This window comes from Staurois parvus, unplaced genomic scaffold (assembly GCF_062004578.1).
Source record: "Staurois parvus isolate SC_StPar_1 unplaced genomic scaffold, SC_StPar_1.0 ptg000439l, whole genome shotgun sequence".
Taxonomy (NCBI): domain Eukaryota; kingdom Metazoa; phylum Chordata; class Amphibia; order Anura; family Ranidae; genus Staurois; species Staurois parvus.
In genome coordinates this window covers 2190161-2211470 of record NW_028318235.1, presented here as the reverse complement: position 1 = coordinate 2211470, position 21310 = coordinate 2190161, and the positions used below count along the sequence as shown (strand labels likewise).

At 44.5% G+C, this 21310-nt stretch overlaps 1 protein-coding gene across 2 annotated transcripts in view; it reads left to right on the top strand.

Annotated features, from left to right (window-relative positions):
- The window catches only part of SH3GL1 (SH3 domain containing GRB2 like 1, endophilin A2), a 230479-nt gene extending 210135 nt beyond the window's left edge, over positions 1-20344 (top strand). For both annotated transcript variants that reach the window (XM_089687871.1, XM_089687872.1), the window contains one exon: positions 18939-20344. In XM_089687871.1, the coding sequence (XP_089543997.1) occupies positions 18939-19135 (197 nt within the window). In that variant the 3' untranslated portion in view covers positions 19136-20344. The remainder of the gene's footprint in view (positions 1-18938) is intronic.
- Positions 20345-21310: the final 966 nt, after the last annotated feature.

Below are 21310 nucleotides of genomic sequence, written 5' to 3'. Positions count from 1 at the left end.
AAAAAAATAAACAAGTAAATGTGATAGTTTGAAAGAGTGAAGTTCCACTTTAACCAGCACAGTCTTGTGGGGGAGTGGCAAAAGCCTCCGTTAACTGTAGATTTTTGATCCATGGATTATCCGATTCCCTTAGGGCCCTGGTGCCCAAACTGTGGCTCTTGTGTTTTGGTGTTTACTGAGGCCATGAAGGAAAAAATATTATTTAACATATTTACCACCACCTAACACATACTGTATATGCAGTGTCCAGGAAGTGGCAACAGCTCCAGATCTTGTTCTAAAGATTAGGAGCTGGGAGAACCAGCTCCTGATCATGTGATCACTGTGATTTCTCCAGAGGAGAAGTCTGCTAAAAAGTACAAATGTTATTGTCAGTGTGTTTAGGTAGGACAAAAAATGCTCACTATTGTTTGTTGGCACTACTATGTGTACAGAGAACAAATAATGCACACATACAGTGGGGCAAAAAAGTATTTAGTCAGCCACCAATTGTGCAAGTTCTCCCACTTAAAAAGATGAGAGAGGCCTGTAATTGGCATCATAGGTAGACCTTAACTATGAGAGACAAAATGAGAAAAAAAATCCAGACAATCACATTGGCTGATTTGGAAAGAATTTATTTGCAAATTATGGTGGAAAATAAGTATTTGGTCAATATCAAAAGTTCATCTCAATACTTTGTTATATATCCTTTGTTGGCAATGACAGAGGTCAAACGTTTCTTGTAAGTCTTCACAAGGTTGGCACACACTGTTGCTGATATGTTGGCCCATTCCTCCATGCAGATCTCCTCTAGAGCAGTGATGTTTTGGGGCTGTCGCTGGGCAACACAGACTTTTCAACTCCCTCCAAAGGTTTTCTATGGGGTTGAGATCTGGAGACTGGCTAGGCCACTCCAGGACCTTGAAATGCTTCTTACGAAGCCACTCCTTCATTGCCCCGGCGGTATGTTTGGGATCATTGTCATGTTGGAAGACCCAGCCACGTTTCATCTTCAATGCCCTTGCTGATGGAAGGAGGTTTTCACTCAAAATCTCACGATACATGGCCCCATCCATTCTGTCCTGTACATGGATCAGTCGTCTTGGTCCCTTTGCGGAGAAACAGCCCCAAAGCATGATGTTGCCACCCCCATGCTTCACAGTAGGTATGGTGTTCTTTGGATGCAACTCAGCATTCTCTCTCCTCCAAACATGAGGAGTTGTGTTTATACCAAACAGTTCTATTTTGGTTTCATCTGACCATATGACATTCTCCCAATCCTCTTCTGGGTCATCCAAATGCTCTCTAGCAAACTTCAGATGGGCCCGGACATGTACTGGCTTAAGCAGGGGGACACGTCTGGCACTGCAGGATCTGAGTCCCTGGCGGCGTAGTGTGTTACTGATGGTAGCCTTTGTTACGTTGGTCCCAGCTCTCTACAGATCATTCACTAGGTCCCCCCGTGTGGTCCTGGGATTTTTGCTCACCGTTCTTGTGATCATTTTGACCCCACGGGGTGAGATCTTGCATGGAGCCCCAGATCGAGTGAGATTATCAGTGGTCTTGTATGTCTTCCATTTTCTAATTATTGCTCCCACAGTTGATTTGTTCACACCATGCTGCCTACGTATTTCAGATTCAGTCTTCCCAGCCTGGTGCAAGTCTACAATTTTGTTTCTGGTGTCCTTCGACAGCTCTTTGGTCTTTACCATAGTGGAGTTTGGAGTGTGATTGTTTGAGGTTGTGGACAGGTTTTTTTGATTGAAAAGATACTTTTATTGCAGAAGCATCAAAAACAACATGATACTTGTAATCGGGGTACATCTCACCCTGTACTGCGACGTAGCGCACCACATTGCAATACAGTTCCAAGCATACGATAAATACATTCAGAAATAAATACATTCGCTCAGCGGTATGATGCCTGACGTGATGTGCGTGGAGGATGAATCCCCCGGACCAACACGTCATGCATAACGCCGCTTATCCCAAAAACCATAGCATCCTAATACACAATACATTTCCTAGTGTCACGATGTCATGCAGAAGACGAAAACCGAAAGTCACAATCTACAATAAGCATCGGGTGTGTGGGGGGGGAGGGGAAGAAAGGGGGAAACACAGGCCCGAAGCTTTATTGAAGGGACAAAGACACGCAAGGGGGAGCAGGGGGAAGGGGAGATCTTCAGACGTCCTCTTCCTCCTTTAAAGTCCATCAAGGTATAGTCTGTGAGCAGACTGAGGATCAGTCTGCGACAGTCCTCAATGGACATCCTCTCCCGCTGGTGGATGAGGCGCTTCCTGGCGCACCATAAAGCATCCTTAAAGCAACACAGCACCCGCCAGGCGCCGTCAATGTCCTCCAGGGAAAAAGTTCCACAGAACAGTCCATTCAACACCCTAAAGTGAGTGATGGCTGTCTGTGGTACAAAGTCTTTGAGTTCAGGTTCCAGGGCTCCCAACAGGGCCTGAGCAAATGAGCACTCCCAGAAAACGTGGTGAGACGTTTCCTCATGGATGATGCAGAAGGGGCAGTGTCTGTATCTGCTCAGGTTCCTGGCATGCATAAATGTCCTGAGAGGCAACCCCCCTTGGATTGCCATCCATGCCAGGTCTTTGTGCCTGTTGGTGAGAATGTTGGAAGAAACATTCCTCCAGACCACCTTGCAGGTGTCTGAAGGCAGGCCTGGAACCGACTCCAAAATGTTGCTTGCTCTGATGAGCTTGTAGATGGTCTTTGGTTTCCACAAGTCAGGCTTGACTCCCTGCAGCCCCTGTTCCTTGATGAACTTGAAGGTATCCAAGTAGTACCAAGGGGCGTCCCAGTTGTAGGGGATGGAACTGTCCCAATTGTCCCATCCGAGGGACCTCCAGAGAGGCAACAGGAAGAAGCGAGACATTGCGTTCCCGCCAGAGTCCATAATCCTTTTGGGCAAAGTTCTGCGGGTGCAGTTGCAAGCAAAGAACACCCTCAGTTGGGTGGCGATGTCGGGCACAACCTTACCGCCCTTGAGGGGTTTCTTGAACATGACTGCCCGCTTCACTCTGTCCATCTTGGAGCCCCAGATGAAGTGAAACACCGCCCTGGTGATGGCCTTACAGGTGTTGACCCGTGGGGGCCAGGCCTGGGCGAGGTACTGCAACACAGGGAGAATCTCGCTGCGGAGTACCAGTGTCTTCCCTTCGATGGTGAGGTCTCTGAGGCTCCAAAGTCCAAATTTCTGCCGCATTTTAGCCATTCTCTCCTCCCAAGACTTCAGGGCTGCGCCCTCGGCACCAAACCAAACTCCCAAAATTTTCATGAAGTCTGTCTTGATGCCAAAGGGCATGGATGCAGAAGAAGGCAGGAACCACTTTCCGAAGAGCATGACTTCCGACTTCCCGCAGTTGACCTTTGCCCCCGAAGCTTGGCCGAAGTCCTCGCAGGTCTGGACGAGCAGGTCGATGGAGCGCTGGTTGGCACAGAACACCGTCACGTCGTCCATGTAGAGCGAGCACTTCACTTCCCGTCTGTCTGGTCCCGGTGCGGTGATTCCCCCGATCTCTGGATTCCGTCTGATGCATTCGGCGAAGAGCTCTATACAGCAAACAAAAAGCAGAGGTGAAAGAGGGCAGCCTTGTCCGACCCCGGAGAGGACCGGGAAGGGGTGAGTTTTCCAGCCGTTCACCTGCACGGAACTGCAAATCTCATTATACATAATATCCACATACGAACAAAACATTTCCCCGAGACCAAACCTGCGCAGGGCTCTGCACATAAACCCATGGGAGACACGGTCAAAGGCCTTTTCCTGATCAAGTCTGACCAGGGCCGCGTGCACACGGCGGTCCTTGATGTATTGGACCGTGTCCCGGACAAGCGCTAGGCTGTCCGCAATCCTGCGGCCAGGAATGCCGCAAGTCTGATCCGGGTGGATGATCTGTCCGATGACAGCCTTCAGCCTGTTCGCCATGACTTTGGCGAGGATCTTGTAGTCCACGTTCAGGAGAGAGATGGGACGCCAATTTTTCAAGTCACATCTCTCCCCCTTACGCTTGTACAGGATCGTGATCATCCCCTCCCTCAACAAAGGAGGCATCCTGCCCTCCACCACCATCTCCTCGTACAGCTCGAGCAGGTCCGGGCCCACGAGGTCCCACAGCGCTACATAGAGCTCTGCTGGGAGACCGTCGCAGCCCGGGGTCCTGCCCCGCCTAAAGTATTTAGCGGCAGAGTGCAGCTCCTCCAATGTCAAGGGGGCGTTGGTGGCCAACAAACCTGCAGGATCAATAGCGTTAGAGATACCTGACAAGAACCTGTCGGCCGCTTCCGTGTTTGTTTCTTTGGGGGAGTAGAGGTCGGAGTAGTAGTCGCTGACCACTTCCATCACGGCCTCCTTCCCCTTCTGGAGTGTTCCAGTCTTGTCGCGCAGCTCCGACAGGGGTGTGTGTCCTGAGTGGAGTTTCCTGAAAAAGAAAGAGTTACACTTCTCACCTTTCTCTAGATGCTCCACCTTGGCACGGAAGACAATGTGCCTGGATTCTTCCTCAAAGTGCTTTTTCAAGCTCTTCTTGGTGTCCTTCAGGTCTTGCCTCACGTCCCAGCCACAGTGATGAAGGTCCTGCAGGGACTGCAGCTGACGCTGCAGCCTCCTGAGTTCCCTCCTCCTGGCACACACTTGCTGGCGTCCCCTGGCCTGAAAGAAGCTGCGTAGCTTGACTTTCACAAACTCCCACCAGTCGCTTACCTTGGGAAAGAAAGACTTCTCCTCCCGCCAGGCACCGTAGGTTTCCCTGAGTTCCGCTAGCAGTTCCTCATCGTCCAGCAGGGTGCAATTCAGCTTCCAGGAGCCTGGGCCCGGGGCAAAGCCCTCTCCCAGGTCACCTTGAAAGTGAATGGCCCTGTGGTCAGAGAAAAAGCAGGGAACCATGGAGAACCCGCGGTGCCTGACTGCCCTAGAGGTGAGCACAAAGTCAATCCTGGAACGCACAGATCCGTCGGGGCGGCTCCATGAGTAGTTCACGGAACCGCGCCCCACGGATCCCACGGCGTCCTGCAGGGAAGCCTCCGCAATCACCTCCCGGAGCAGCTTCGAGGTGGCGTCGAGTTTTGCGTACATGCTGGAGCTGCGCCCATCCTCTATCGGACAGTTAAAATCACCGCCGATTACTACTGTTCTCGTTGTGACGAGTTGCGTCCGCAGGGTTTGGAAAAGCTCCAGCCGCGCGTTCTTCTCCGGGGAGGCGTACACGTTGATAAGCCTAACGGGCTCCCCCGCCCACGAGCCGTCTATGACCAAAAGGCGGCCACAGACGAGCTCATGGACAGAGTCAACAGTGAAAGTCCTCCCCTGATAAGAACCGCTACCCCTGCGGACTTGCAATCGCCACCCCCAGACCAGTAGGAGGGACCGTGGGTCCACTGGGAGGACAAATGAGTGTACCTCAGAGGGGGAAGGGCGCACTCCTGAAGCATGTAAACATCACTCTGCTGTGTGGAAAGAAAGGTCAGCACAGTCTGCCTCCTAGACGCGTCCTTGATGCTCCTCACATTAATGGAAAAGATAGAGATCTCAGCCATCATGGGAAAAAGATGAAGGGGTTAGTCGGCAGGGGCTGTGCTTACCTCCCCTGGAGAGGGGGGGCGACCTCTGTGACCTCTGCAGCCTGACAAATGTCCTGGCTCAGACCGATCTGGTTGAGGACCTCATTGAGGACCTCATCGAAGTCGGTGGAGAGATCTGGCTCCGACCGGGTCAGAGCCATCTCTTCTTCCACCTCTTCTTCCTCCAGCGTGTCGAGGTCCTCCCCCACGGGGTCGGGACCTGCGTCATTCTGGAGGACGGCAGGCCGTTTGGTGGAGGAGGAGGGGTCCTCTGCCGCCGGGCTGGCCTGCTCCTTCTTCCGCTTCCTGTTCCCCGCCGCAGAGCTGCTGACGAGGGTGGCAGGGGGAAGGGGCCGGAAGTCCTCCTGTGAGGACAGGTCAGGGGGGGGGTGGAACCGGGCCCGGCAGGGGGGGCAGGAGGGCCAGGGGGGGCAGGAGGGCCAGGGGCGGGGGGGGCAGGAGGGCCAGGGGGACCAGGGGCGGGGGGGCAGGGTCCGGGGGGGGCGGCCTCCGACACCGGAGGGGTGGGGGGAGGGGGGTTCCTCTTACCTGGGTCCTTCTGAGGCTTCTGTGGCGCTGGTTTGGCAGCAGGGCCCTTGCTCAGGGCCCCAGCATACGTCCTGCTTCTCTCTGGGCAGTCCCTGTAGACGTGCTCTGACCGTCCACAGAGGTTGCAGGTTCTGGACCTCGGGCAATCCTTGGTCTCGTGACCTGCAGACCGGCAGAACCTACATGAAAGCACTTGGCAATCCTTACCCTCGTGCCCCGGCTGTCCGCACCTGCGGCATGACTGGGGTTGATCCGGGTAATGTAGGAGTCCTGCTGACGCTCCCAGGGAGAAGCACTGTTGCAGGTGTTGGAGATCTCCAGCGGGACGATCTCTCAGCAATCTGCAAAACACAGCCCACTTACCTGTCCAGAAGCCGTTGGCGTCTAGTATCCGGACTGGCTCCTTCAACACGACGCAGAACCTCTGGAGATAGGTGGCGATATCTCTTCCAGGGATGTGAGGGTTCTTCATGGACACCGTGATCCGCCTTTCCTCCCTTTGAATGGGAGAATTCACAATAAACTTGCGGAAAGGGGAATCGGACCCAGAGGTCTTCACCATCTCCCAATACCTTCTGCAGACCTGTAACGAAACAAAAGTTACGAAGAAAATACCTTTCATGAAGGACTGCACCGACAGGGTCTCTGCCTTGCTAAATCCTTGTTCAAGGATCATCTTCTTGCCGAAGACTTCCGGGGTCATGTCCGGGACTCTGCCTTCCACTTCTTTCAGCCGCAGCACGACTGTCTGCTTCATCCAGGGCTCCAGGAGAGGGAGACCTTCTGCAGGGCCGGAGCGTTCTGAGGTGGAGGTGGAGGGGGCTTCTCCCGGGGTCTTGGCAGGGGTGGCGGCGGCGGTCAGCGGCTTCTTGGCGCTGACCGCCAAGAGTTCTCAGGAGGGCTTCCAAGATCTTCAGCGGATTCCTTCTCCTTCTTCTTCCTCGGCGGCTTCACTCTTGCTTAGCCTTTGAAAAGGCTATTGAGCGTCTACTGCCCGGAGGTAGTAACGCAGAGTGAACAAGGGGGGGGGGAAGATCACAAACTCGTTCTGTGTGGGGGCTAAGCCTCAAACCCAATAGCAGCAAGCAGGTGAAGCCGAATTTAATCGACGATTCTACCAGGCCGAGTAGAGGGTACCCCACACAGACCAAATGGCTGGGATAGATACAAGTGGTTCTCAACGTCCTAGCTGGAAGCAGGGACACCCCTAAAGGCAAGGTCGATACTACACTTGATCTTAGCCAAAAGGCCGAGAAGCGAGGTTGTGGACAGGTGTCTTTTATACTGATAACAAGTTCAAACAGGTGCCATTGATAGAAGTAATGAGTGCAGGACAGAGGAGCCTCTTAAAGAAGAAGGTACAGGTCTGTGAGAGCCAGAAATCTTGCTTGTTTGTAGGTGACCAAATACTTATTTTTCACCATAATTTGCAAATAAATTCTTTCCAAATCAGCCAATGTGATTGTCTGTATTTTTTTTCTCATTTTGTCTCTCCTAGTTGAGGTCTACCTATAATGCCAATTACAGGCGCCTCTCATCTTTTTAAGTGGGAGAACTTGCACAATTGGTGGCTGACTAAATACTTTTTTGCCCCACTGTATATAGTGTCGCTGTGATCATCAGGAATAAAAATAACCACCAAATGAAAGTCCAATCTGTCCTGGAAAAAAGAAATGTATACTCTACCTGGATACGCCAAGTAGTTGCGATGATATGTACAGTTTACTAAAATGTCAAATTTGTTAAATTGGGTTTGAGCATTGAGTTTTGTTTTGACCATTGTTGTGAAGGGGTTAAATTGCTTTTGTCGGCTGCAGACAAATTGCCTGGGAAGGAGGTCGTTGAGGAAAATCCTCCTTTACTTCTGAAGAATTGGATCAGGACAAGTTACCTTCAGCTGAAATTTTGTCCAAGCTTAGAATACCATTGCCACCATGATGCTGAACTCTGTTTAGTGTTAGAGCAGCCTGAGTCTGCTCACCCAAAGGTCTCCCACATGGGGTCCATAAAATTGCTCAAGCCTGCTAAGACCTTCCCAGTCCAATCGCTCTTAGAAGCCTTTCCTATACGGTGACTGGCCTCGCCTTGAAAATCTGTTTTCTTTTCCAAAATGGTTTGCTCAGCAATATCCTATTGAGGAGAGCTTTATGCAAAATTAAGCTATCCCTGCAGTGGACCCTGCCATCTCTTATCTTAACAGGATACTAACTCTCCCTGTTCAGAATAATCCTGTGTTGAAGAACCCAGTGGACAAAAAGGTTATAAGCCATTCTTGGGGCCCTTTTTCTTTGGAAGACCCTGACATGCAAACTCTAGTTGTTTGGGGTTTTTTGGCAGTTTACCAGACCCTTGCTGTCTGAGTGCATAGCCCAAGACCCTAGCTCCATCTTAAGATCCCAATGTTCACCACCCAGCTACAGTTTTTACCTGTGACCTTGCGTTACTGTGTGAATAGCTAGGACAATATGCTTCAACATAGTCTGGCTGAAAAAAGACATACGTCCATCCATTTCAACCATAAAAAAAAGTTATAATCCTACCCCCATAGTTGATCCAGAGGAAGACAAAAAACTCAGTTGATCCAATTTGCTCCTGCAGGGGAAAAATTCCTTCCTGATCCCCTGAGAGTCAATCGAATATTCCCTGGATCAACTTCACCTATAAATGTTAGTAAACCATTATAATCTGTTTATCCAAGAAAGAATCCAGGCATTTTGTTAAGCAATCCACTGAGCTGACCAGAACCAACTCTTGAGTCTATTCCACATGTTCACAGCTCTTACTGTGAAGAAACCTTTCTATGTTTGGAGATTAAATGTCTTTTCCTCTAGATGTAAAGAGTGTGCCCTTGTCCTCTGTGATGACCTCAGGGTGAATAACTATAGAGTTCATTATATGAACCACTGATGTATTTATACATGTTGATCATATCCCCCCTTAATCTCCTCTTCTCAAGAGAGAATAAATTCAGTTTCTCTTAACTGAGCTCCTCCATGCCTCTTATCAGTTTGTTTGCCCTTCTCTGTACTTTCTCCAGTTCCCCAATGTTCTTTTCGTGAATTGGTGCCCAAAACTGAACTGCATATTCCAGATGAGGTCTTTCTAATGATTTGTACAGGGGTAATATGATATCTCGCTCTCTGTAGTCTATACCTCTTTTAATACAAGAGACGATTTTGCTAGCTTTAGAAACCACAGCTTGGCATTGCATGCCATTATTAAGCTTGTGATCTACTTGAACCTCCAGATCCTTCTCCACCATTGAGTCCCCCAGTTGTACTCCCCCTAGTATGTATGATGCATGCATATTCTTACATTTATCAACAATAAACCTCATTTGCTACATATTTGCCCAATTAAACAGTGCATTGAGGTCGGCTTAAGACATCCTGTAAGGACGTTATTCCACTGCACAGCTTGGTGTCATCTGCAAAGACTGAAATGGGATTTGCAATCCCAGGCCCTATATCATTTATAAATATAGTAAAAAGTAAGGGTCCCAACACTGAACTTTGGGGTACACCACTAACAGATCTCCAGCCTCCACCCCTGCCAATATGCTGAAAATTCTCTGACTCAAATGCGGGTCAAAAGAGCTCCTGTACAAGAAACATTTAAAACATCTGCCCTTTGAGGAAGAATGCCTGTTTGGTCATTAAGGAGGTCACATGGGGTATAAGCACTCTCCTTTTCCTGGAAAAAGAATACTTGTGCTCCTGCAATTTTGTCAACATAAGACGATGTCCGTTAGCATTTTTGGCCTTTTGGTTCCAGAAAATCTCAAATGTTTGTGTGCAGAGTGTCCTTTCAGGCCTTTTCCCTCACGCAAAGAATGTCAAATCTTTTTGCTGCTCTCAAGGAGGTCATCACCCTATTACTGCACAAGGAACACAGTTTAGGGTTCCTATTCCAACCACAGTATCCAAGCCAAATGGAGGCGTTTGGACAATTCTAAATCCTAAGGATCAACTTATTCCTGCAGGTTGAAATGTTCAGCATGAAATTGGCCAGGTCAGTCATCGCCTCCCTACTTCTGGGGATGCTTACTTGCACATCATCACCAAGGTGCATGCCCCATTCCTAGCTCTGCTTTGTTCTCTGGGGATACACATTGTGGGTTACCTGGATGATCCCTCTTGTCAAAGGATCAGTCCTCACCTATCCCTGTCAACCGATGTCTGCCAGAAAGTGCAGACTATGCAGGAATTTGGTTGGATCCCCAAATTTTGGAAGTTGTGGCTACAACTGAGTCATGGATTAGAGTACCTGAGCCTAACTTTTGATATGAATTTGGCCAGGATCTTCCTGAGACAAACCTCTGCCCCTGCTGTGTTGTGCCCAGGCTTTTAGGTCCCGGTGTCAAATCTTGATTCATGCCTGCATAAGAGCATTTGTGCAAATGCCCAGTTTCAATCCAGATAATTGCAACTCAACATTCTGTAAGCACTGGTCAAGCAGACTTGGTCTTTGACCTGCAAGTACAGACTCTCTGCCGTTGTGGATTTCCATTTCAGCTCTGGAGGCAGGAAAACCCTGGTGGATCCTAGCTTGTTGGGCTGGGAAGGAAGGGGGTGGGGTCGGGGAGGCAGAGTTGGGAGTCCTAGATGCCCTCTCCATGCAGAAAAATCTGAGATTGAGATACTGTACCAAAATGTAATTATCCAAGCACAGATTTATTATAAGGTAAGCTGAAATTCAAAGCCATTGTTTCTAATTTTTAGGGACTCTTTAATGACTGGCATAGTACCACTGGATTGGTGTAAGGCCAATGTTGTGCCAATATTTAAAAAGGAGTCAAAATCTTTACCAAGTAATTAAAGACCTGTTAGTTTAACTTCTATAGTTGGGAAGATACTGAAGAGTTTAACAAAAGACCACATAGATGAGTTCTTGCTGGAAAAAAATATTTTAAGCAACAGACAGCATGGATTCATGAAAGACAGAAGTTGTCAAACAAATCTGATTTCTTTTTATGAGGGGGTGAGCAAAACCTTGGACAGGGGTGGTGGTGGACGTGGTATACTTGGATTTTGCAAAAGCGTTTGACACAGTTCCCCACACACGGCTAATTTGTAAGGTAAAATCTACGGGTTTGGAAAAATCCATATGTAAATGGGTAGAAAACTGGCTAAAATATTGTATTCAAAGAGTAGTGGTTAATGATTCATACTCTGAATGGTTTGGGGTCATCAGTGGTGTACCCCAGGGTTCAGTGTTGGGATCCTTACTTTTTAATATATTTATAAATTATATAGGGTCTGAGATAAAAAAATCCCATTTCAGTCTTTGCAGATGACACCAAGCTGTGCAGTAGCACAGGTCCTTACAGGATGTCTTCAATTTACAAGCCGACCTCAATGCACTGTTTAATTGGGAAACTATGTTGCAAATGAGATTTAATGTTGATAAATGTAAGGTTATGCACTTGGGGGTTAAGAATATGCATGCTTCATACATACTAGGGAGGGTACAACTGGGGGAATCAATAGTGGAGAAGGATCTGGGGGTTCTGGTAGATCACAAGCTTAATAATGGCATGCAATGCCAAGCTGCGGCTTCTAAAACGAGCAAAATCCTCTCTTGTATTAAAAGAGGTATAGACTCCAGAGAGATATCATATTACCCCTGTACAAATCATTAGTAAGACCTCATCTGGAATATGCAGTTCAGTTTTGGCCACCAATTCACAAAAAGAACATTGGGGAACTTGAGAGAGTACAAAGAAGGGCAACTAAACTGATACGAGGCATGGATGAGCTCAGCTATGAGGAAAGATTAGGGGAACTAAATTTATTCTCTCTTGGGAAGAGGAGATTAAGGGGGGGATATGATCAACATGTATAAATACATCAGTGGTTCATATAGTGAACTCGGTGTAGAGCTATTCACCCTGAGGTCAACACAGAGGACAAGGGGGCGTTCTTTACGTCTGGAGGAAAAGACATTTAATCTCCAAACACAGAAAGGTTTCTTCACAGTGAGAGCTGTGAAAATGTGGAATAGACTCCCTCAAGAGTTGGTTCTGGCCAGCTCAGTGGATTGCTTCAAAAAAGGCCTGGATTCTTTCTTAGATACACAGAATATAACTAGATACTAACATTTATAGGTAAAGTTGATCCAGGGAATATCCGATTGCCTCTCGGGGGATCAGGAAGGAATTTGTTTTCCCAGCAGGAGCAAATTGAATCATGCTTTGCTGGGTTTTTTTTTGCCTTCCTCTGGATCAATTGTGGGTATAGGATTATAACGTCTTTTTTTTTTTTTTTTTTCTTCTATGGTTGAACTGGATGGACTTTTGTCTTTTTTCAGCCAGACTAACTATGTAACTATGAAAGAAACTTTTTCACAAATAAATGCTTTTCAGGGGCTCAACACTCTCCCTTCAAAGAGGAACTAAAGAATAAATCAAATATATTAGGAACCTAAAAATACAAACCTCTAATATATGGTAAGCTAATTTAAGAGTAATTAAAATAGAAGCATCTGGAATTTTAGAAATTATCCTATAGGTAAATCCAATTCGCACACAAGTATATCCAATAAAAGTATTTATATTATGAAGTTGATAAAAATTAAAAAATATTAGCACCAGTCATAATCTAGCTACATAGATATTCAGAAGTATAATATATATATATATATATATATATATATATATATATATATATATATGTATATTCAATCCATGAAATTAGTATCAATGACACCAGTGGATGGAAGGTTTTGGGGTGTATGCATATAAATCGTTCAATGAAATTCTATAATTATATAAATACTGAATAAAATTAATGTGGCATGGTTTCGTAAAATCACTATTACGTCCATTAGCATAACTATAGTATATGAAAAAAATTATTTAAATTAATATAATAATTGTTAGAGAAAGTGCCTTAACGCATATTGCTGGATCAGGCTTAGGCTTAGGTAAGTACAAGTGGGGCTGGGGGGGGGCTGTTTGCAGAATTATCTTTTTTTTTACCTTAATGCATAAGGTAAAAAACCTTTTGCCTTTAAAACCACTTTAATTTAATAACATAGACCCCTATTCTTCATTGGCAACAATCATCAAGCAAGTTATGGTATCTAAGAATAGTAACATATTAACCAGGCTCTGCAAACATAACGCTTTCTGGATGCATCTCTACACTCTGGTTGCAGTTGACCTTACTGAGGCAGTCTAAATGCTTTAGCCATATATTTTTAATTTCCTGGTCGCACAAAACAGGACACTGGCATTATGACTGGGTTTTATGCAGCTACCTTCAGGCCACTTTTGTGTAATACCAATACAAACAAAAGAAATAATGAGAATGCCTAAATATTTGTAATTGCAAATAATTTTCTGGGCGAAGTGGTGCATTATCTGACAGAAATGCAGGGGTGCCATTATTTTTTACCATGACTGTAGGATTGTTAACATGGCAAAATTATTTATGGGATTGAAAATGCATTTGTAAGTTATTTTATATCATGCCATTGTACCTCCTTCTCCACATCCTCTCCAATACAATAGTAGATATCTCTACTTGCTGCTTATGGGCTACCCTTGGTGTTATACAGTTGTGTCCAAAATTATTCAACCCCCAATGCTGTAAAGGGGTTTAGGGACTATAGTGTACATTTGGAATTGTATTCAGAATCAAATCCTACAAGGACGTTGTAACTACCCAAATGCAACTAAAATGACATCAATTGTTTATGTAATACAGTAGTAAATGGTTCTTATGTGGTTTCTTCATTGCCACAATTATTCAACCCCTTAAAGACTACCACTCTGAAGAACAGAGGTTCATACAGGTGCTTTCCATCAGGTATTGAAAACACCTGTGGATGTCACCGAGCAGCAATCAAGCATAATAAGCACCAATTAGGCAGCTTTAAAATGACTGTGATACTCAGCTCCTTCTAGACATTTACTGGTGTGGTTACAAACATGGTGAAGGCAAGAGAATGGTCCAGGAAGACAAGAGAAGAGGTGATTTCTCTTCACAGGAAGGGCAATGGCTATAAGAAGATTGCAAAGATGTTAAACATACCAAGAGACACCTTAGGAAGCATCATTCGCAAATTCAAGGCAAAGGGCACTGTTGAAACGCTACCTGGTCGTGGCAGAAAGAAGATGCTGACTTCGACTGCTGTGCGCTACCTGAAGCGTAGAGTGGAGAGAAGTCCCCGTGTGACTGCTGAGGAACTGAGAAAAGATTTGTCAGATGTGGGTACAGAAGTTTCAGCCCAGACAATAAGACGCACACTGCGTAATGAAGGCCTCCGTGCCAGAACTCCCAGGCGTACCCCCTTGCTGTCTCCAAAGAATAAGAAGAGTCGACTGCAGTATGCCAAAAGCCATGTGGACAAACCACAAAAGTTGTGGGATAGTGTTCTGTGGACTGATGAAACAAAATTAGAACTGTTTGGGCCCATGGATCAACGCTATGTTTGGAGGAGGAAGAACAAGGCCTATGATGAAAAGAACACCTTGCCTACTGTGAAGCATGGTGGAGGGTCAATCATGCTTTGGGGCTGTTTTGCTTCTGCAGGTACAGGGAAGCTTCAGCGTGTGCAAGGTACCATGAATTCTCTTCAGTACCAGGAGATATTGGATGGAAACGTGATGCAGTCCGTCACACACCTGAGGCTTGGGAGACGTTGGACCTTTCAACAGGACAATGATCCCAAGCATACCTCCAAGTCCACTAGAGCATGGTTGCAGAGGAAAGGCTGGAACATTTTGGAGTGGCCATCGCAGTCACCAGACTTAAATCCGATTGAGAACCTCTGGTGGGACTTAAAGAAAGCAGTTGCAGTGCGCAAGCCTAAGAATGTGACTGAACTGGAGGCCTTTGCCCATGAAGAATGGGCGAAGATACCCGTAGATCGCTGCAAGACACTTGTGTCAAGCTATGCTTCACGTTTAAAAGCTGTTATAACTGTAAAAGGATGCTGTACTAAGTACTAAGATTGAATGTCACTTGGGGGTTGAATAAAACTGATAATGCTGTGAGCACAGAAAAGACATTTGTGGTTATTTCATTATAACTGTTATGTTATATTTGTCTGACCTACAAGTGCCTCTTTAATGTAAATGTAAGCAAGATGACTGAATGATCAAAAGCAATGTCAAACTGGCCAAAACACTCAATTTCAGTGGGGGTTGAATAATTTTGGACACAACTGTATACCATCTAGCCATACATTTATAGTTCATTTCTACTGTACGCATGTTTATCACCTTATGGGTCAATTTAAAAACCATATTCCTTTTGCTGTTGATTAATTTCTACTCCCAATTCCCTCTCCCACTTCCCCATATACCCGGGAGGATCACCTCCTTCCATGTCCGTAAGGATCTTATATACTTTTGAGGTAACCTGTTTTGAGATCTTGTCTCCATTTAATTATTTTTCAAATGGGTACATTTCTTCCAGTATCCTAAGTGGTTGTGGGAGGCTCGCTACAAATTGGTTTAGCTGGTAATTATCCAACATGCCAAATAAATCTTTATTTTTTAAATCTTGAAACGCGTGCAATTTCCCATCTTTTATAATGTCTTTCAAACGTGCATTCTTATCCTTTATCCAGTTCCCACTAATATTATCCTTCCCTGGGGGGGACAAACTCCGTTCCCACTAATGGAATCCTCAGTGAATTCCCATTTTTTTTTTTTTTTTGACTGTGTATTCTATCCCACGTACCCAAAACTATCTTCGTCAGTGAGCTAATATCTACATCAAATGTGCAAAACCTGTGTGGGATCCATGTACTCTTCTTTAACTGTGATTTGCATAATGCCCCTTCCATATTCACCCATCCCTTCCCCTGAGTTGAATTTCCAATCCACCACTCGTGATAAAATAACAGCTGTGTAATACAACCTCACATTAGGTAATCCCAAGCCTCCCTTTCCTTTTGCTCTGCTTAGAACCTCATAGCTAATTCTTGATTTCTTAATATTCCAAATAAATTTAATAATCATCTTTTTAATTATCCCAAAAAAAGACCCTGGTAGGGCGATCGGCAGTATGTGGAATTTATACAAAATGTTCGGGAGTATCATCATCTTAACCAGATTTATTCGTCCAATCCACGAGGCTTGGATAATCTTCTCAATTCTTCCTTAATTTCATTTATTAACAGGATATAATATGCCTTGTATACATTTTTTAAAGAGGAGGTCAATTTTACTCCAAGATAACCTATTTCAATATAATATTTAAAATTTCTGATTTTACTGGGTTTATTTTCAAGTTTGACATCTCTCCATACTGTTTTAATGCTTTCATTAAATTGGGCAACGTTAATCTGGGATTAGTGATATAAAATAACATATCATCTGCGTAGTCGGCTACTTTATGCTCTCTTCCTCCTAGTTTTATCCCCTTTATATCAATACATTTCCTTACCCTCTCCAAAAATGGTTCCAGAGACAAAACAAACAGTAAAGGGGACAGGGGGCATCCCTGTCTGGTACCATTATGCATTCTAAAATACTGTGGAAGAGCTCCATTTACTTTAACCGCCGCTGATGGGTTTTTATATAATCCTTTTATCTAGTTCAGCATTTTTGACACAGCGGATCACTTTTCACGGAAAGAGCCGAAGATGTCGGCTCGGTCATGTGATCAGCGGTGTCCGATCACCGCTGATCACATGTAAACAGGGAAATGCCGGTTATCGGCATTTCTCTCCTCTCGAGCTGTCACGCTGGGAGAGGAGAGGAGAGCCGGTAATCTGCTTTCCGCGGAGGGGACATGTACACTGATCATCAGGGCCCTGATGATCAGTGTAGCCCCGATGATCAGTGTAGCCCCAGCAGTGCCAGCTGTCAGTGTCCATCAGTGCCACATTAATGCCACATATCAGTGCCTACCAGTGCACATCAATGCCACATATCAGTGCCCATCTGAGCTGCCTTTCAGTGTCACCCATCAGTGCCAGTCACTGCCACCTATCAGTGCTGCCAATCAGTGCCACCTATCAGTGCTGCCAATCAGTGCCACCTATTAGTGCCAGTCAGTGCCGCCTATCAGTGCCATGTATCAGTGCTGCCTATCAGTGCCCATCAGTGATGCCTGTCAGTGCCCATCAGTGCTGCCTGTCAATGCCCATCAGTGCCACCTATCAGTGCTGCCCATCAGTGCCGCCTATCAGTGCCAGTCAGTGCCACCTATCAGTGCCAGTCAGTGCTGCCTATCAGTGCCATCCAGTGCCACCTAACAGTGCCAGTCAGTGCCGCCTATCAGTGCCGCCTATCAGTGCCATGTATTAGTGCTGCCTTTCAGCACCCATCAGTGATGCCTGTCAATGCCCATCAGTGCCACCTACCAGTGCCTCCTCATCAGTGCCACCTATTTCATATGGGTACAGTGTTGCAATTGTCATTCAAAGTGTGACAGCGCTGAAAGCTGAAAATTGGCCTTGGGGGAAAGTGGGTATAAGTGCCCTGTAGGCTAGGGGTTTAATGGTGTTGCCTCAGAAGGGGGGTAGTCTTATACGATGAGTATAGCCCAAAACCTATGTTCTAACTGGAAAATTAGGGGGTCGTCTTATACACCCAGTCGCCTTATACGCCGGAAAATACAGTAATCTCTTTCTCTCGGATGTTTTACTCTCCACACATCTACCAATTGATATTTATATAATAACTTCAATGATTTCAGATTCCTATCCTCTTCTCTCCTTGTGCATGTTGACGCATCCCACTGGGGATCCAAACACACTTTAAAATCTCCTGCCACCACCATAAACCCCTTTTTAAATTCGATAAGTTTCCTTAACACCCCCTTTGTATGCTTAGCTGGGTTTTTATTTGGGCAATAGATATTAGCTCATGTATATTCCCTTCCTTGTAACTTTCCCCAGATGAACAGATACCAACAATATTTAACGTTTGACACAAGAGTACCACATCTTATATAATTGTCTGATGAAAGCCAGTTAGAAAACAAAAATCACAGTCCATTTATCCTTGGGGCTTATTTACACATGCAGCAGTTGAGGGCAAAAAAAAAATGGGTGATTGAACTGTGTTTTTACCATCCTGCCTTAAAGTGATTCTAAAGGTTTATTTTTTATTTTTTGGAAAATAGCATACATGCGTCTTCCCAAGCCACTGCTCCGTGTGTACATTCACACACAGAGCCATGGCTTGGCCCCACCCCCCTCTCTACTGATTGGCTGACTGGCTGTGATTGACAGCAGAGGGAACCAATGGCTCCCGCTTGCTGTCTCAGCCAGTGAGGGGGCAGAGACTAGGGACAGCTGAGGCTGTCATTTACATCGCTGGATCGCGATGGGGCTCGGGTAAGTATTTGGGGGGCTGGGGGCACTGCTGCACACAGGTTTTTTTACCTTCATGCATAGAATGCATGAAGGTAAAAAACCTTGACCCTTTACAACCACTTTAAGCTGCAAAGGCAGCTAGACGGGGATGTACACCGGCCAAAGTGCTTTGCTTAACAACTGCACAAAAAATTATACCCCATCATGTGTGGCTGACATTTCCACTGCCAAGCGTGACCCATTCAAGTGGAATGCAATGTGTAATGCACATGGTGGTGTGGCACTTACAGGGTTAAAGCAATGAGGCGGTGACTGTCGAATGCTTCTAAAAGACAATCCACCACAGATTTACTTTTCAGAGGGGGCGACAAGGTCTGCCACAAGTCTAAACATAAGAATGCCAGCCATGTAATTTCATGACTACTTACTCAGTTGACCATTTTTTAGGAAACAAATAAAATGTTCGTTATTACTTATTGTTATGATTTTATGATTATGATGTATTCCTTTTTTTAATTGACACCCATGTTTGGTTCATTTTCAGCTCCATTGGATCAACCATGTTGTAAAGCTTTGTATGATTTTGAACCTGAGAATGACGGTGAACTTGGTTTCCGTGAAGGTGATATCATCACCCTAACCAATCAGATTGATGAGAACTGGTATGAAGGAATGATCAATGGGCAATCAGGATTTTTTCCCCTCAACTATGTTGAAGTTCTTGTTCCATTACCCCAGTGAAGATATGGTAATTCCACAATCGGTAGTTTTTCATACCAAATCTTATTCACAAGGACCAAAACACTGGAGTGCTGTTAACACCTCCCGTATTAGAAGATGCTCGTACATCTTGAAGAACAGGGCTTGCTAATTCTTTAATCATGTTGTGCATTAGCTTCAGAGCATCACCTGTGAACCTAACTCCGTCCATTTTTTTTAATGAACTTGTCAATAAGATATTCACTACAGTATCATCTGTTTCATAGAACACTAAGAGGTTTACCACTATCATGGAGCCTTTGTACTGATTCAGTAAAAATCCAACAAAGATTTTTATAATTCTATATTACAGTGAATTAACTTCTAAAATATAGATATATGTTTTACAGCTTTGTCAGGAAAAGGTTATGCTCCCCATTTACTTTTATTATTGCCTTTTGACCTTTCAGTCTGTAAAAAAAAATACATATAGATAAATGTAAACATGTAACCTTATAAACAATATTACTTGTCTTGCTACATTATGTATTTTATAAATATCTTTTAACCTGCTACTTCACAGAGAGCCTTTATAATCTCCAAATCTAAGTTAAATTTTTGCACTGTTTATACACCAACATCTTGAAGGGCTTGTCAATATAAACTGCATTATTTTCTATTTACTTGTACAGCAATAAATATTCAGGAGAAATCCATACAACTGTTAAAAGCTTTGTTATATGGCTGTATTTTCTAGCACTTGTCTGCTTATTGAAATGAAAGTCCATGTTTTCATGTGCCTGTCTTCATGCACTGATGTGTTTGTGCATGAGTACATTAAAGCTGAATTTCAAGTATGGATTTTAATGCATAGACATTGTTCCAGTAGGCACAACTATTACAGTGATCGTTGCTGTCTTCTGGGTCCCATATCGACAAGGTGGTATTCACAGAACGTCTTGCATTTTTGTCAATGAATGCAAGACTGTTTTTGATTGGACGAGGTGGAGAATTGGGGCGGTGACATCATGATTTCTACCTTGTTCAATTATGAACTATGGAAAAACAAATCCATACCTGGAATTCATTGTTAATGAAAATGTTGTTTGACCCCTTCAAGGCTAGTGGACAATGAAGACCAAATTTAGCACAGCTACCATATATGTATCAGTGAACTTGATGATACCTCTGATAAATTTGCTTACTAAATAGTTAATTTTTTTTTACAGAAATATACGGCTTTTAAATACATACTCTTATGTTTTGTATTATTATAAACTGATATATGGACACAACTATGAAAAAAATTGTATTTTCAACATGCTTTACAAAAAAAAGTCTGCCTAATCTGAACTGCGGGACCCCAAATATAGGTAATTTCACTACAAGTGACATTTCTGAAAAAGCTGAACCTATTCTTCCATCCACACATTTAAGGTGGAGGGGGTCATTTTCTTCACTGTCAGAATACATAGATCAGTGCTGCATCTACCAACTTTTTTCTAACAAGGAAGTTGAGCAGAAGTCAGTCAATAGATCACATGTGTGGAGATTTGTATGCAGCCATAAATGATTCGATTTTTTTGGTGGAGGGAAAAAAAAACATTTGATTCCCCCATCAGCACTGTGCTAAAAAAAATCATTTTAGAACTGGGCCATTATTTACTCCTAATTATGTTCATACCCAGAAGACAGAAATAAACATCTCAGAACACTAGCAGAATTTTTCAATAAGAAGGGTTACAAGGACAAAATCATCAATACCAGCATAAACTAAATTAAATAATGTAACTCCTGTGCTACCTAAAACTAAGTGGTTATGCTATTTAATTAATGTGAAATATAAACATAAATGCGAGTGAACTAAGTGTGCGTCCCTTTAAATATCTACTGCTGCTGCTAGCATCAAAATTGTATTCCCATATTTAATGAAACTAATATTGTGATAAGTGATGCTGCGCTGCTATTATTGATAATTAATGCCCTTGATGTGTAAAAAAAAATATATAATCACTTATTTACCATAAATAAATATATATATTCACTTCTAAACTTCAAAAACTCAATAAAAGCATCAGTTCACAAAGTCCACACTGTGATTGTGATTATCCAACACCAAAATTATACACGTACTGCTTGTTAATTTCGCACAATGAAGTGCCATCTCTGTGCTCGCAGAACTCTTACCTCCAGATAAATATCACAATGCTTGTATAT